Source organism: Oryx dammah, unplaced genomic scaffold (genome assembly GCF_014754425.2).
Source record: "Oryx dammah isolate SB20612 unplaced genomic scaffold, SCBI_Odam_1.1 HiC_scaffold_24, whole genome shotgun sequence".
In the NCBI taxonomy this organism is placed as follows: Eukaryota; Metazoa; Chordata; class Mammalia; order Artiodactyla; family Bovidae; genus Oryx; species Oryx dammah.
Genome location: NW_024070208.1, coordinates 31,779,683 through 31,797,476, shown reverse-complemented (window position 1 = coordinate 31,797,476; position 17,794 = coordinate 31,779,683). Strand labels below are relative to the sequence as shown.

Here is a 17,794-nt window from a genome sequence, read left to right as displayed (position 1 = left end):
TAATTCCCCTAATCATAAGGGGTTGCTGTTGTGAAAACAGGGTTTCTGAAGGAATCAGTTCTGGCAGTTAACTTCAGTATTCTTTTTGACTTTGTTTTCGTTTTATCACCACACTTAATGAAACAGTTCTTTAAAAGCTTAGACATTTTACTGCTATTTTTTGCCATCAAGAATTAGTATGCCCCTGAGAGGTCCACAGAGGGCCTTTGCAATCTGTTTATGAGTTCAAGTTATCCTTATTGTGGGGTTCATACACATTTCTCGCCTGTAAGCCTTTTGGCATTTGGGTTGTTTCATCTTTGTAAGGGTAGTTTGCATTGTGGCTTGAAACTCTGAGGATTAAATTGAACTTAATTTGATTAGCATCTGTTTCATTAGATTAGTGAATAATTTTTATTGTGGCTCATGGCTAATATTGTAATGTGATCTTGATAATTAGCAATGTTCAACCTTAAAAGGGTATTGTTATTTTTTAGTCTCAGTCTTCAAGGAAATGAGAATAAATTGTAATGTTGAATTAAATGGATTTTTTTTTTTTTTTAATGAAACATGAAAGTTTTAAGCTACAGAGAGGAAATTTCTCATATCCTAATATTCTGGGCCCTTATGAATTACACAGGAATACTGCAAATTGTCTTTTGGGAGGCTTTTAAAAACAGGGTGTGGCGTGATAAAGGAAATACTTCAACCAAAGGTGTATGATCCATGTGGTAACAAATAACTTCTGTGGTTTGAGAATTAAAAGATTATAAATGTTAATTTTATTTTAATCATTTGATAGTTTGATTTAAAATGTATAGAAATAAGATATTTTACTTAGTATTTAAATTGATTATAAAATATCTTTCATTGTTTAGGGTAGAAATGGAAGTGATCATTGATGATGTCTGAGTTTGAAAAATTGGGCTTTAGCCAAGTGAGCTTTCATACATTTTAGCTTTAGGTTCATTAGTTGCATGAGTATTATTACCTTAAGTCTGGTACTTTGGATTAATAAAATTTTTAATCAGTTTTGATAATTATCTGCAAAGCTGAATTTGACTGAATAATGGAGTTTTTATGGGGAAAGAGTAAAGACTGTACAGACTAGTATTATCTTGGCTTTCACATCCTAATCCTGTTGCTTTTTGGATAGTGGGGTTTGTTTTATTTTGTATAGTCTGTTGGAGGATTAGATCCACATTTAACATACAGACGTGCCTAGGTGATGGTTGTCTCAGTTAAATATTTACTTATGTCCACTTTTAAAGTTTTCTTACCTGAGTTTGTAACTTGAAATTGATGGTAAAATGTTCCCAAAACAGAATTTAGCAAAATATTTAAATTTTAAAAACTTACTGGCAACATCTCGAAGGATTATTTATTGCCACGTAGTTCCTGGATTCTTAGGTGCCATCTCTCATAAAATGCACCCTGTCAGTGTAATAATAGCCTTTCGAGGGAAGGGAGGAGAAATTAGTATCATCAGAAACTTTTAAAAACTTTAATAAAGAAAAAACATTTAACCTTTTTTATTGCTAGGATTCTTCCAAAACACTAATCAGGTCTTTTAATTCTAATTGTCTTTAAACTCAGAGGTTTTCTGAGTCACCCTTGTCCTCAGCAGTTCTACACAGCTTCGTATGACTTGTTTCTTCTTACAGTACCTAACTCTTTAGGAGTGATGGTAGAATTTAGAGGCTTACCCTAGGAATCCAGAAGCTTTGCACAGATGAATGTTTTAAACCTGGTGTACCATCCTCCTCTTCTTTAATATTTTATGTGTTCTGATATTTGGCGATTTTTCTACCTTGAATCACATTTCCTCCTTATAACTTTTTCTTCTAGGTATATTATTTTTTTATGACTTTTAGGGATTTAAATTTGGGTTAAACTCAATAGTGTGGAGTGCTGCAGTGGGTTGTAATAGCGCTCAAGGGACCTAGAGTCTAGCTTCATTTTACCTTCACTGAGTTTATGTGCTCAAGCTCTGTCGGGCACCAGTTATTTAGTTTGTAGAAAGAGGGGAAAAGCTTGGTCTACTTCTGGCTTAAAAATTGGAAATTGTAAAACATTATCCTCAAAGCACTGGCAGTTTATAAAGTAGATTCCTTTTTATCTTTAAATGTAAGTAATTGTTTAAGTGTGACTTAATGGAGTGATTAGCATTAAGCAGAAATACTAAGGATTTTTGAGTTTAGGATTTTTAACGATGTATTTTTATTTATAAGGCAATGAAAATGACAACTTTAATATTGATGTAAATAAACATATGCTCAAGGTTATTCTAAACATAAAGTTAAAAGAAGCTTTTTAAGGTAAAGTTATTAAGTATTCAAACAGCTTTTCTTTGTTTCTTAATTACATACTGTGTCATGGGGAAAATTTAGTGTATATCAGAGAACTTCACTTTTAAAGAGCTATTTTCCCCTAAAATCACTCTTATCACCTTAATAAACTTCAACTGATTGATAGTGTTTTCTCTGTCCTTCAAATTGCCATTCAGTTTTAAAAAACTTATCTATTAAGATGTTGAATTACAATGTTGCTATTTAATGATCAGCATATATGTATGTGCTCTGGGTACATATACATTTATTGTAGCTATAAATAACTTTCAGGATTTAAGACTATTTCTTTAGGCTGCTTTCCAGAACTAGAATTTTGGGGCAAAAAGCTGTGCATAGTTTTTGTTGAAAGCAGCTGTTTTTTATGTGTGCACCAAACCATGTTCTGGGTGGCGCCCAGAGTTACTCTAGAAGTCCAACAGTTAGTTACTGAGAATAAAGTTTTGTTTCATATACCTCTAATTTTTAAATAAGTAAACTTTTGAATCGCTTCTATAATTTTAGTGTACTAGACTAATGTACCAACTGATGATATCATGCAACCTTTTCTATTTATTAGTAGCTGAAATCTCATTATAAGCCACAACATACATATTTTCTTTTAGTGTATATGTTTAGATAGTTCAGATACTGAAGAAAACAGCTGATAAAACACATAGGTTCAGCTCCTTTTTACATGAGCTAAATTTATTTTTTCTTTGCTGTATTTCCTAGCCATGAGTGTACATCACTAGTTATATAATTTCTCTCAGTATGTATAGGCCATACATAGTGGAATCAGCATAAGTCCATTGCCGAGACTTAAAGCTTACTTGTTTTTCCTTGAGGCATATGTTCAGATGTGAGAAACACATTTGCCCTGATATTTCTCTATAATAGTGTTTACCCCAGAAAAGTGGTGACTGTACTGTAGTACACAACTCAGGGTATCTGTGCAGAAGTGAGTTAACATAGCAGGCTGAAGACTGCTGTCCTTAGCAAAGTCTGCCTGCAAGTTTGGCCCTAGGCTGACGTCTGGGACCTTGGAGTTGGCATGTTCCTGCTGTTCCCTAACTGATTAGGATGGTTTTCTGTGCCTAGACCCTTTGTGGAAACACTGTGGTTTGTGCTACACATGTGCTTTCCTTCCAGGCATGTGGGATTCTGGTGGGTGCTAGGCAGAGGGTGTTTGGGTGACCAGTCGCCTATGAGGACATTGGTTGCCTGGTGGACCTTGGAGGCTCTGTTGGGCCTCCCTGAGCAGATCCATTGCATGTGTGTTCCTGGAGGAAGAGTGACCCCTCACGAAGAAGAACGGTTAAGGAAGCCCCCTGGTAACCCCCGTAGACCCTGTTCTCTTGTGATCTGGACGTCTACATGCTACTGTGGTCAGTCATGGTCCCACGCGCAACTCTGTGCCAAGTCCTTCCAGTTTCAATCTGTTTCTGAACATGGGTGTGGTCTTACTGATCCCCAGTCAAGAAACTTTGTTCCTGAATTTAATTAGAAACTGTAGGGATTACATTTTAGACCAGTTTATTTATGCAATCGTCGTTGACATCACGTGGAGAATTTAGCGCATTTCTGATGTTATTCTGTAGCTTTTTAACATTTTATTTTAGGAATTTCTATTCAGTAGAATAGAATTATCCTACTGAAACTTTCAGTAGAAATCTGTCCTGCATATAGTGTAGCTACCTAGAGTATCCTGGGGGTTTGTTTGACAGGGTGTATGAATTGCCGATAACTCCAGACTTTTTACTGTCAGTAGTTACAACCAGACACTTAAAAGAGCAGCAAGTGATAGAAAAGGACTAGGAAGTAAAGCTTGTTTCTGAATCACTGAAGAGCCAGTCGGGGCAGTCGGGACAGAAAGTGCCCTGAGCTCAGTTTTGAAGTTGACCTTTTATACCCATCTTTTAAGTCATCATAAGCAATATCAAGGAAAAGGATTTATTAATTTGTTGCATGTTTAAGGTCCTCTTAGAATTTAGGAGTATAAACTTCGTGTCTGTTATTTGAGCTGTCACTGTGCGTTTATTGTTTTATTTGGGAGGGGGTGTGATTGGGGACTTTGGTTTAAAAAAATCCATTAAGTAAGAATTATATCTTTAGTAGTTGCTTTGGTTTTTGTATTCCTGGCTATGATCTTATAAATTCCTTATTCTGATTTTCTCTTAAATGATGCCCTGTTTGGGGTTAGAGTTGGCCCTCTTGTTAAGATGATGATGCTTCCTCTGTCTTTAATTAATTCATCTGTCAATAGGAGATATAGTTTGGTGATTTCTAATCTAAACCATTCTCCTTTGTGTAGCCACACATGACAATTTATTGCTGAGGATTTAGTTTGGTTATTGGAACTTTGATAAAGTTAACAACTTGAGTTACAACAGTATCTACAATTTTAGTTAAAATGCTAGTGTAATCTAGATTTACCCAGGCTGCATAGATCTGCAAAGAGTAGTGCGAAGATACTCAGACGGCTGCGTCAGAAGAATGCCCTTCATCTCAAATTCTTTCAAACTCTTCTTTCTCTTTCGCATTTGCTTGTTTGACGTTTACTTTTAAATAGGGACGACTGGCATCTATGCCACTTGACAGCATGAACTCTCGCTTTCTCTTCCCAACTTCTTGTTATGCTCGGATAATTCTGGTGATAGCACTCTTCATTTCCTGATCATAGCTATCACTGTACCAAGAAGAGGAAACTTTCACCTCTTTGTTTCTTTCTGACAAATGTATTATGTGCCAGCACCGTGCCATTGAGGGTGTAGTTGGGAATGCAGAGAGGATTGAGGCACAGAGACAGTTTGAATTACGTGCTCCTGGCAGTGAAAGATAAAGTACAAAATGCTGGGAATAATTGTTAAATACGAGCATCCAGAGAATTTTTATAGAGTAAGACAATTTTTCAGAAAGTTGACCTAGAATTTGCTGTGAGGATGGGGCCTAGAGAACTCATTGATGATAAATAAGGAGTGATGTTGATGAGGGTACCAGAGGAGGGGACAGCCTTGAAGACTGGATCCGTGAAGTAGCCAGGCACCTTCAGGGAAGTTGTATTGAATCTTTAGGTGAATCAAAGAGGGTTGTTAAGATTTCAGTATAGTCTTTCTATCCATGACCATGGGCTCTCTCTCCAGTTCTTTTTTCCAGGCCTTTTAAAATACCCTCCGCTGGTAAAGAATCTGCCTGCAGTGAGACACCTGGGTTCAGTCCCTGGGTTGGGAAGATCCCTGGAGAAGGGAACGGCTACCCACTCCAGTATTTTGGCCTGGAGAATTCCATAGACTGTATAGTCCATGGGGTTGCAAAGAGTTGGGCACCACTGAGCGACTTTCACTTTTTTCCACAAAGTTTTGTAATTTTTAGGGTTTTTTTCTCTCTCTTTCGCATGCAACAGTTCCACCTGATTGGTTGCAAGAGGTTTGTCTTTACTTATCTGTTCAAAATTCTTGTTGAGTACTTCTTGAGTGAGGATTTCTTAGCTCTTGAAAAATCCCAAAGCTTTTCTTTGAATGTTGCTTCTCCAGTATTCTTGGTCTTTTTTATCCTGGAAACCCACCTACTCATTCTACCTTTTTGTGTATCTTAACCAGTCTTCTGTATTTTCTAACCTTTATTTCTAGAGTCTTGTCTGGTTTACTTTTCTTATCTTTGATTATGTCTACTTTTCTATTTAACTCATCTGTTAGATTTTTTTCTCTCCCTTCAATTTTAGTGGTTATGTTTTTTGCTCTTATAGAGTCTAGTTTGTTCTGTTTAAGAAGAACAGATATCAGGGATATATGTGTGTGTGTGTGTCTGAGTGAGATGTTTGTCACTTTTTTCATGACCTTCGTCATTTTAGCTGTAGATTTTAAAAAATCTCCTTTATAGGTTTCTGTTATCTGGGATTCATTGTTCTGTGGGTTCTGATTCTCAGTGCATTGATCAAGTATTGTACACACGTGAATCTTGGAGTTCCTTTACGTGGAGTTATTTTCTAGAGAGAGAGCGATCTCTGTGTGTTACACATTGTAGAAGTGTTTTTTGAAATAGTTGGTGTGTGCTTTATCCAGGTGTCCATTGCCAGTGCAATTTAAATTTTATACTCATCCCTCACCAGGATCCCCAACATGGAATCTCCTGGGTATTTTCTCTCCTGCCCCAGTGCAGGCTACAGGGATTGGGTTTTCATTTCTCTTGACACCACCCCAGCCTTCTCCTCAACCAAGACTACCTTCTGCCTCTGTGGGCGGGTGGGTAGAAGTTTTCTCCTCCAGCAGGACTGATGGTACAGCTTTTCCAGACTCCTAGCTTTACACTGGAATTTGAATTTCATTCTCCACGTTTTATGTGCTGAAGGCCATGTTTCATATGCCATTGTGAACATTGAAGCCTCAACTTGTAGAGTCTGTATCTGGCCTAGGATATGATTTTCCAGAGTTCCCACGATACAACCTCTAATTCATAATTTTGCCTTAATTTCTTGCTCTTGGAGTTACTGTTTTTATTATTTTTATTTCAGCTGTGTTTTAAAATGTGGATATTATATTTTAATCTCACAATTCTGTGTGTTCGTAGTTTTGGTTGGGGTTGAGGAAAGATAATGCTTATTTTAGCATTATCTTACATGGATGTTTGTATTTAAGACCAAATATTCATTTGGTATATATTAATATTGGAGCCATTTACTTAATGCATTCTGTCATTATTTACAAGTCTTTTTTTTTTTTTTGGAATTTTCAGGTATAGAATAATGTCCTCCAGAAACACTGATACTTTTACCTTCATAAGTTACGCTTGAACTTTTTATATCTCTTTTTTGTTAATTGCTCTAGTTAATTCATCCAGTGAGCATTTCTGTCTTGTTCCTTACTTTTATTTGAATTCAGTACTTTTAAGAAGGATTTTTTTTCAAATATTCTAAAGCATTTAGCTTATCATAGCATAACTTAAATATCTAAGTTTGTATATTCACTTAATAAGAAATTATAGTGTAATTATTATATATAATGTCACCAAAATATCATTTTAGGAGTGAATTACAAAAGTAATGCAAAAAATAAATACACAAATGAAATATTTTTTAATTAGCTCATTGTTTTAAATCACGATTTTCATTCTTCCAGATTGTCTCTCATGGTATCCTCACTCTTTTGCTGTATTTGCCCAAGTGTTCTAGTGACTGAGTACTAATTATTAGCAGACTGTTGTAATAGCCACAAGTAGTGCCCTGCCTCCACCCCACTGTATAAGGAAAGATGGAACTTACAAAGGAACATTTACATGTGAGAGATGAAATCTGTTCATTTCACCTCTATTTTTAACTGCTCATTTCTGTAGTAATGTTCTGCTGCTTTGTGCCATCTATAGTGTTGTATTGGAGAAGGAAATGGCAACCCACTCCAGTATTCTTGCCTGGAAAATCCCATAGATGGAGGAGCCTGGCAGGCTGCAGTCCATGGGGGTCTCAAAGAGTCAGACACAACTGAGTGACTTCACTTTCTTTCATAGTATTGTATGTGGGAAGTTAGTGTTGTGGTTATTGTGTTCACAATACCAGACAGAAAAACTCTCACCAAGCAGATAATATGCATATTTTATTCATATTTCTGTAACATGTTGGTAAAACACTGGTGCCACAAAGCTTTGCCCTTTGTGACTAGATTTGATGTTTCTGTAGTTTAGAAGTTAAATTTCATTTCTCGCTTCCCATACAATTTAGTTATCTTGTTCTGCTTATGGGCTGTGATACTTGTTACTGTGGTGCATGTTGTGTTTTGTATGTGTTTAAATAATTCCAGTCAGCCTCTGGTCAGATACATGAACTCAAATTTCAGTGCTGAAACTTTGTAGTAGAAAGCCACAAAATTAAGAGAAAGCTTGTTACTTAGAGCTGGTAAATTCTACTAGTTTGTTTTTGGTAATCTTTTTCCACGTATTTAGCCTTAAAGAGAGATTCTACTTTTTGTTTCACTTGTCCCCTTATATAAGACTTAGGTGTTGGGCACTTGTATTGGATATTAGCTAAGAGTTCAGGCTTTGGAATCAGATAGACCTGAGGTTGAATCTTAATTCTTTTGTTTAATAATCTATATTTGCCTTTACAATAAAGTTTTAAAAGTTATTTTTAAGTTAGTTTCTTCCTCTGTGAGGTGACTATGATATACCTACCTCACAGGATCTTTGTGAGGATTAAATAGGCTGGTGTTTGTGAAGCACTTTGTTTAGCGCCTGACACATGGAAAGTGCTTAAGAATTGGTAGCTGTATTTGTTGCTGTTTATTTAATTCAAAGGTAGTAAGCAAATTTACTCTTTAGTGACTTGGCCAGCTTTATTATCTAGGAAAGGCTTAGAGATTAGCTTTAGGAAACCTATCTAGATGCGTTTCATACTTGATAATTGGGGAGTAGTTATCTTTTGAAAATAATCCTCCCAAGTTTTACAGTATGGATTAACCTACAGTTAAATGTATAATATACAGAGTTAGAAGAAAACGCAGAACTCTGGAACAGTTTTTTTTTTTTTTAATTAAGCCTATATCTTAATAGCTTGGTTTCCTTATAAATATGTTTTTAAGGGTTTTAGACATTAAGACATATTTGCAAATTCTTGACCAGTTATAATGTCAGTACAGTAGACATTGTGTTAACAGCAGAAAAGAGTTAAGTTGAAAGTGTGGAGACTTGGGTTTGAGACCTGGCTTCGCTATTGGCTACATACATTTGTCCTTGGTCAGATAAAAAACCCCCTGTTTCTAAATTCTGATCTCTACTGTGGTGGTTGTGACCTGACCTACCTCACTTAGTTGCTCAGAAAAATCAGGGACATAATTTTGTCAGGACTGTATAGGAAGTACAGAGGGCTATCTAGAGTAAAGATAAATATTATCTCAGTTCTCACTTTATTTTTGTTTACCTACATCTTTTCAAAGAACAGTGTTGATGTTTTATGAATTCTTGGTACTTGAAATTCATACTCCTGCTTAATGAATCATATTTTTGTGACCAGAGGCATTTTGGTAACTTGAATTATGATATGGCCTATTATCCCAAAAGTGAAGAAGGTTTTCAGTCATTCCCCAAATAGCCAGAAAATCGTTTCTGGATAAACTTTTTTCCACCCCCCCGCCCCCCCCCCCCGAAAGTGTAACTGTAGCTCTAGAAACTATTTTCAGTCTGCTCAGAACTGATCACCTCCATTAAGCCTTTGATGAACTCTACCTGGTTTTACTTAATTTGCATTCCATCTGCATTTATGCATGTAGTTTGCAGTATATTGGTTTATATTTGAGTGTTTCAGTGAGTCATTCTTTGTCTTCCTCATGTGACCTGGTCTTACTTCCTCAGCTAGCCTGGAGTCTCCTCAAGGGTGAAGACAGTTGTCCTTCCCCTTTCTTCACCGTAGATTCATGATAGAGGATACTTTGCATACATTGCTTTCTTACTAGTTGTGTTTAGGTAAAACTTTCAGGAACAGAGTAATACCAGTCGGCCTAAGTATGCATCTGCAGAAATTTTGTCTACTATAGTGTATGCCTATTTAAAGACAAAAGGCATCAACACAGTATACTTCTTGATTTTAAAAAAATATGGTATTTAAGCTGCCATGTTATTTCAACTAGGACTAAGTTTTCTTTTGCTTTTTCAAACCATTCTGTTAAATGTATTTGGCCCAAGGAAATCTAATAAATCTCATTAAGTAGTTTGATTTTTTTTGATACTAAATCATGTTTTAGGAAATGTGGTAATTGTATTGTTAATAACCACAGCTTTAAATGATTCTCTACAAAAAAAAGGAATTTTGCCTTCTATAAAAGAATGACTTTCATAAAAGGCATAATTTTATAGTCACAGTTATATATAATTTTTCAATTAAATTCATTTATTAATAATTTTTATTGTTTCTCATGTAAACCTTGATATGGAGGAGACTTATTCTTATAGTAAATTTCCTAATTTATTTGGAATTGACTGTTTTTGAAAAAAAATTCTTTACATTTGCTTTAATCAGAGCTGTCTCTAGGACAAGATAAAATTGTCTTTTTCTTTGCACTTAAAGAATTTTGCTAAATATGTTTTCTTCCAAATGAGTATTTGCATTTTAGTTTTCAGATTTTTTCTCTAAAACCAGTTTTCACTCTTCCGTCTACTTTAGGAATGTCATTGTCTGCTGGATCCTCCCCTCTTCACTCCCCCAAAATCACTCCACATACTTCTCCTGCCCCCAGAAGAAGAAGCCACACTCCAAATCCAGCAAATTATATGGTGCCTTCTAGTGCCTCTACGCCCGGGAATAATCCTGTTTCTCAGACACCATCTTCTGGTCAAGTGATCCAAAAGGAAACTGTTGGTGGGACGACATACTTTTATACAGACACGACTCCAGCACCTTTGAGTGGAATGGTATGTGTGCTTTAAACATGGGAGAAAAGAGAGGGCCCTTATAGCAGCTCCTTATTAATGACAGAGACGAGGAGGTTACCCCCTCTTTTATCTTTTTACTGTGATGTGGAAAGGTAACTCATTTCTAACTCAGATGATAACTCTAATCTCTTCTTACTTCTTCAAAGTAATCTGTTTCTACAGTAATAAAAACTCTTGGGTTGCCATTCCCTTCTCCAGGGGATCTTCCCGACCCAGGGATTGAAGCCAGGTCTCCTGCACTGTAGGCAGATTCTTTACAATCTGAGCCCCAAGGAATTCCAATAATAACTCTAGTTTTGGACAAATCTGGTTGTATTTTCACCCTCTAGATTAATACTTTACAGCACGTCTTGCTTTAGGGGTCCCGTAGTACTTGTGCCAGCTGTGATTGCCATTTGCTGACACTTGTTTGTAAGTGTAGGTAGACTCACCTCTGGTGAGAAGTTAGAGAAGTTGATGGTTTCTTAACGGTAGTGACTGAAAGCAAACTGATGGTCAGTACTTGCCAGGTGAGGCAGTGATTTAATAGCTGGAACTCGGGATGATGGAGCACATGGCAATAAGAGGCCTCCAGTGTGGGTCACTGGTCTAAGGAGGAGTTCAGGGAGCCCTGGTTAGAGGTAGGGAAAGGGCCACCAAAGGACTGCAGTGAGAAGGGGGGAGGGGCAGAGAGGGAAGGTCATGTTCCATAAGGTGTACCTTTGCAATTTTGTAATTTTGTCCATTGTCAGAGATTATTTACCTATAGAAAAGTAAATAGTAGATGAAGCTCTCATGAATAAGAATGCCAGATTCCATTAAAATATGAAAGATGGTCTACACCGTAAACATTGGACAAAATCATAGCTGATAGGCTTATATGAAAAGTGTACTTGGATTTTAGTAAGCAAGCAGATTTTGATCCCATAAATTAAATTAATTATTTATTTTTGGTTGATTGCATTTCATATTTTACTGAAGGACAGTTTGAGTGGAAAGAGAACAGATTTTTATTTTTCCTCTTTTAAGAGTCCTAGTTCTGCCTTCGTGTTGTGACTCTTGAATCTTAGTGTCTCTGAGACTGATCCCCCAACTGTAAGTGACCACCGTCTGAGAAATAAATGTGAAAACATTTATGGAAATACTTGTGAATCATGTGAAATGCTTTCTAAAAAATAATTAAGCAGCTAATAGTTTTTTGTTCTGTTTTTGTTTTTGGTCAGAGATCTTTCAAAAATTATCACAGAACAGCTTGCCGAGCAGAAGGTCAAATAATTGAGGTAGAGTAGAGACTTTCCTTGGTTCTTTCAAGTAAGAATTCCATCAATGTTTTGCTTTTGGGGAGGGGGTTATTATATTTTGTAATTACGTACATTTTTATTTTATCACATTTGTAGAAAAAAGTTCAGTTTAACCAAGAGATTCTTTTGTCACAAAACTGTCTCAGCTGTTTCTGTGGATATTATATATGGCAGATATTCACAATGTTTTTACCCTTCACATAGCTCTTAAAAATACACTCCTGGTAAACCTGAGGTAGTTCAGCCCAATTGTACTTCCTGATGTAAGGAAACCACGGCCAGGGAAAGGAGGCGCTGTTCTCCTTGCAGGTGTAGTTAAACCTTTCAAGTATTGCAAAACCACTTCCTGCTTGAGATCCAGAGCAGAACAATCATCTGAGGGCAGCAGAAATCAGCTGAATTCATTTTTAAAAGAGAAAAAAAGGGTTTGTTTCAGCTTTAAATATGAAAGGATAAAATAGAAGATATTTTAGGGTGTACTTTGATTTTGTGCTGTGGACCAGTGGAGGGAAGGAGAGGCAGAGGAAGATGGGAAGAAAGCAGGGTGGTGGGAAGAGCCCAGTTGAAAGGATCAAAGACACGAGGCTGGCAGTAGAGTTTAGTGGCTTTGTTGTAGTTCGATTGGAAGGTACATACTCTGTCGCATCCTTCTGTTCACCTCCACTGCTGACCCAGAGGATGCTGGTCCTCTTTCCTGTTCTAATCTGAGGTGTTAACAAGCATCTAGATAACAACTTTGTTCAGTTTGGCTGCAGGAGACCCTTCCAGAGGGCAGTTCTCTGGGCGGCCAGGGCAGAGTTACTCCATGCTCTGACTGTTCCCAAGCACCTTTAGTGTCTACTTTCTTCCTCTCTTCCAATTGCCTTTTAAAAATACTTCCAAAAAACCACTTGTGCCTCTCGTTGGAGGTAAAATTTTACCATATCTGAAGAAATGTCTCCTTTCTTATTAGAGTTTAAAAAATAGATTATTCTAATAAAGATTTTTAACTGAATTCATTTAGAAAGTGTGCTGATAACAGCTATTCTCTGAGGCCTTTAATTCACTGTCATATAAAGATTAAAAGTTATCAATTTATCACTGTCATTTAAAGATTAGAACTTTATCACAGTAATGATAAAGCTTATCAGTTGAGAAAAATTGATCATTCTATTTTCCCCTTCCCTATCTTTTAGGTATTTCCCAACTACCACATCTATCCTCCAACTGCACCTCACGTTGCTTATATGCAGCCAAAAGCGAACGCACCTTCCTTCTTCATGGCTGATGAACTGCGACAGGTACGCTTTCAGAGTTCAGAGTGGAAACACTTGATGTCTGTTGTTCTTTAGCAATGAACTGGAGAAACAACAGCGTTCCTTTCAAATCGTATTATTTAATTAGATATGCTGTACTGAAGCAGATAGTTTATGAGTTCTAATTGATATAGTTATTTAAGGAAACGTGTTTTTCAAGACAATTGCAGGTAATACAAAGCATAGAATAGCTATTTAAATGGACCACAATTTTGCACCTCACATCCTGTGCATTGAAAAGCCTTTGAAGTATGTAAAATAATTTAAATGGTTTCTGATCTCTAAACAAATTTTTGCTAATATCTGTAGTTGTTAGCTAATAAGTAATTTGGCCTAGAAAAGAACATTTTAAGAAAGCTCAAAATTTTCTACAAAGTAGGTTTTATAAAATAATTTAATTTTGTTGTTGTTAAACAGGTATTACTTGATACGTAGGATTTTATTTTACTCTTAGATCCTCAAAAATGTTTTTATTTCACAGAAGTAAGTTGCACCCCCAGAATATTGTTTGTGGAGTGAATTATTGACCACAGAGCTAGCTAGCTGTAGGCTCTGGGTTGTAACACTGCTACTTGACGCTGCTACTTGAAACCAACTAGAGTTATGGGCAGGTCTACCTGGGATTGGAATTTAGACATTTTACCAGTATTGGAAATGTTATTTCATGATGTTAGTATTGAAAAGTGAACATGCCAAAACAGTTAATGGTTATGCTGCTGCTGCTAAGTCGCTTCAGTCGTGTCTGACCCTGTGTGACCCCATAGACGGCAGCCCACCAGGCTCCCCCGTCCATGGGATTCTCCAGGCAAGAACACTGGAGTGGGTGTGCCATTTCCTTCTCCAGTGCGTGAAAGTGAAGTTGCTCAGTCGTATCCGACTGTTAGTGATCCCATGGACTGCAGCCTACCAGCCTCCTCTGTCCATGGGATTTTCCAGGCAAGAGTACTGGAGTGGGGTGCCATTGCCTTCTCCGATGGTTATGCTAGTCAGTTACATTAAAAAGTCCATATTTCAGAAGCTGTGTTTAGATGTAAATGAACTTACTTTCTTTTCTTAGGAGCTGATAAACAGACATTTAATAACAATGGCTCAAATCGATCAAGCGGATATGCCAGGTAAAATGCAAGTTGATTGATCCTTTTAAAGGAGAGTATAATCCTTATGTAGTCCCACAGTTTTTATGCTTTAAGCCAGCTAATTAATTACTCTTTAATGAATATATTTGTTTGAAATCTAGTTAAGAATTCCAAGATGCCATTGGTCATCTAGTGTTTTTCAAATATTTCTACATGTGACAAGATTCTAGTTTATCCAAAAAATAGGCAGTTTTAGAATTTCCATTTGATTTATCTCACTGTGCACCAGAATGTTATTATCTTTTGAAACCTGACAAAGTATAGGTACTTAAGTAGGAGTGATTGTTGTTGTTACTGAGACTGTGGCATACCTGTGTACTAAGGCCTTCTGTGTTTAAGTTTTTTCTTTGCAAAGCTCCTGTGGTGTACTTGATAATATTATCACCTCTGTTTCGCTTGTGAGGAAACTAAAGTTAACAGCCAGGTTAAGTAACTTGCCTCTAAGATCAGCGGCTAGTAATTGTCTGACCAAATCAGGGTTTAAACCTATATTCTTTTTGGCTTAATTGTAGTGTTTCTCAGAGAGCATTAAAATCTCTTTCCCTAGCTTATTCTGTAAAGGCAAGATTAAATGTGGTTTAATTTAGCAAAACTTTATAAATAATATAGCAGGAATACATTTACTGTAGCAGTAATCTCAGTATACTTGGTTGTAATCAGGGACTCAGCACAGTCAACTGTGTAACTTCTTGACTGCTAAAGAATTCAGAGGAGTATGTCTGGCTCTTATGTTTCAAGACTGATCTTTTCCACTTTAGATGGGCAGGAAACTTTTCTGTCATGGCCTTTGAAATGGTCATATTAGAATTTTCCTTATTATCAAGCATTGTCTTTGAGGCCCTAGCCAGGGTAAAAAATAATAAATAAATAAAATGAATATGCTATTTACAGTAGTTTCAGAGTATCAATACCTAGAAATAAATACAAGAAAAGATATGTAACATCTCAGTGAGGGAGATTTACTGCTGCTGCTAAGTTGCTTTAGTTGTGTCCGACTCTGTGCAACCCCATAGACGGCAGCCCACCAGGCTCCCCTGTCCCTGGGATTCTCCAGGCAAGAACACTGGAGTGGGTTGCCATTTCCTTCTCCAATGAATGAAAGTGAGGGTAAATATATAGAGTGAAATACTATACTCATGAATAGGAAGACATAATGACTATCAATTTTTGTAAACTAATCTATAGATTCAGGACAATTTTAGTCAAAGCACATGAGTTATTTTTACTCACAGTACTAACACCTGCTTCATGTTCTAACAGTTTAATTGTTAAGGAAGGGTTCAATCCCGTAAGACCACACCTGCCTCAGATGTCAGCTGAAATGGGGTACCCAAACTACTCAAACTTCTGTCTGGGCAACTACAAATTGGGGGGTTTCTACTGGATACCCTCAGGTTTGGGAATAAGCTGGGATGACTCACAGAACTTGGGAGGACACTGTATGAACTATTACTGGCTTATTATAAAGGGTACAACTCAGGGAACAGCCACATGCAAGAGACATGTGGGGGCAGGGGGTGGGGTGGGGGACCTCCTTGCCCTCCCCCAGTGTGCCACCCTCTCAGTGCCGCATCAGGCTCACCAACCATGAGCTCTCTGAATCCCGCTGCTGAGGAGTCTTTATGGATGTTTTGTTGTTGGGGCATGTTGGTTACATCTCTGGCTCTTGGCAGTTAACTCAGTCTTCAGCTTCTCTCCCCTCCCTGGAAGGTTGGGAGATTGGCTGAATGTTCCACTTCTAATCAAGGTTTGGTCTTTGTGTCTTTCTTTTTTAAAAATTATATTGCACATAACAGAGCTTTTCATAGTATATGATAGAATTTATCAGAAAGTGAAAGTTGAAGACTCCCTGCACCATTCTGAAGATTGTGATTCGCATTCTGGTGTGTGGGGAGGACAGGCTTGGCTTGAGTCTGTAGTCCCTGCTGTGGTGTGGTAATGGCACTGGGCTAGACAGATGGACTACTGGAACAGGCTAGGGAGAAGTGACACAGGCGGCTAATCAGTGGGGACAGGAGAGCACTGGGAAAAATGGTTTTCTTTATGGTAGAAGATTGTATTATTACAGTTGTATCATCTCAAACCACATGCAAAAACTGACTCCAGATTAAGAATTTAGATGTCTAAAACAAAATGTGTAATATCTCTAAATGATAATACAAAGCTTTAAAACTCATGCTATGAAATATATGTGAATAAATTTAATGTTTCAGTAGGGAAAGATTTCCTATACTGTAGGCAAAGTTTGTTGACTCTTGAAATACTGATAAATTTTATTGAATTAAAGTTAAAAACAACCCAAAGATATGTATAGTAGAGAAAAAGCTTAGAAGATGTTTCATGTTTGACAAAGAAAAGAAAATTAAAGCCACAAATTAGTAAAGCCTTAAAAACAAAACTGAAAAGTGACGAAAAATAGGAATAGGCATTTCAAGAAAGTGGAAATTTATACAACCAAAAATTTTGAAGAAATGTTGAACATCATTGATGACTAGGGAAAGACAAATAAGACACCATTGGAAAGTTTAATATTTATAAGTGATAATCCAAATTGTTTCTAAGAGCTGAGAAATAAGAGTTGTGCTGTTACCAAAGGTAAATATCTTTGAGTTCATGAAATCTAGTTCTTTTGTTGTGTTATGGTGTCTATTTTTATTGATTGTGAGACTGGTGTGCTCTATAGAGTGGACACACTATGAATCTTGACACTCTTCTAGAATACAGAGTGTTTGATATCAGTTGTTTGTGAATTTGGTTTCTTCTTTATTTCTTTGAGATCTGAGAGATTTACAAATGTCTGAAAGCTAAAGTCATCTTCTTATGAATTACTCTAGCAGTCCCTACAGAAGTTGACAGCTACCATAGCCTGTTCCCTCTAGAACCACTGCCACCACCCAACCGGATACAGAAATCAAGTAATTTTGGATACATTACATCCTGCTACAAAGCTGTAAATAGCAAAGATGATCTGCCTTATTGCCTTCGGAGGATACACGGTAAGGAAGATAATTTATCCTCTTTTAGGAGCATATTATTGAGGCTGAGATAATTCAGATATTCCTGAATGAGTTTTTTTAATTAACATGAATTTAAAGGATAATAAATATATTTATTGTTTCATTTGGAAATTAGTATCTCATAAGGGATGTATTGGGCTTCCCAGGTGGCTCAGTGGTAAAGAATCTGCCTCTCAGTGCAGGAGGCCTGGGTTTGATCCTTGGGTTGGAAAGATCCTCTGGAGAAGGAAATGGCAACCCACTCCAGCATTCTTGCTGGGAGAGTCCACTGGACAGAGGAGCATGATTGGCTGTAGTCCATGGGGTCCCAAAAGAATTGGACACGATTTAGCAACTAAACAACAACAA

General features: G+C 36.9%; 1 protein-coding gene across 6 annotated transcripts in view; it reads left to right on the top strand.

The window, feature by feature from the left end:
* Positions 1-17,794, top strand: part of PAN3 (poly(A) specific ribonuclease subunit PAN3) — a 120,354-nt gene that overhangs the window by 78,360 nt on the left and 24,200 nt on the right. For 4 of the 6 annotated variants that reach the window (XR_005725615.1, XR_005725614.1, XM_040266734.1 and 1 more), the window contains 5 exons: positions 10,450-10,697; positions 11,921-11,977; positions 13,174-13,278; positions 14,351-14,408; positions 17,264-17,425. Coding sequence is in view for 4 of the 6 variants with exons in the window: in XM_040266734.1 (XP_040122668.1) it covers positions 10,450-10,697; positions 11,921-11,977; positions 13,174-13,278; positions 14,351-14,408; positions 17,264-17,425 (630 nt within the window). In the remaining 2 variants the exon portion in view is untranslated. The remainder of the gene's footprint in view (positions 1-10,449; positions 10,698-11,920; positions 11,978-13,173; positions 13,279-14,350; positions 14,409-17,263; positions 17,426-17,794) is intronic. The other 2 variants (XM_040266737.1, XM_040266735.1) reach the window with 1 other exon arrangement.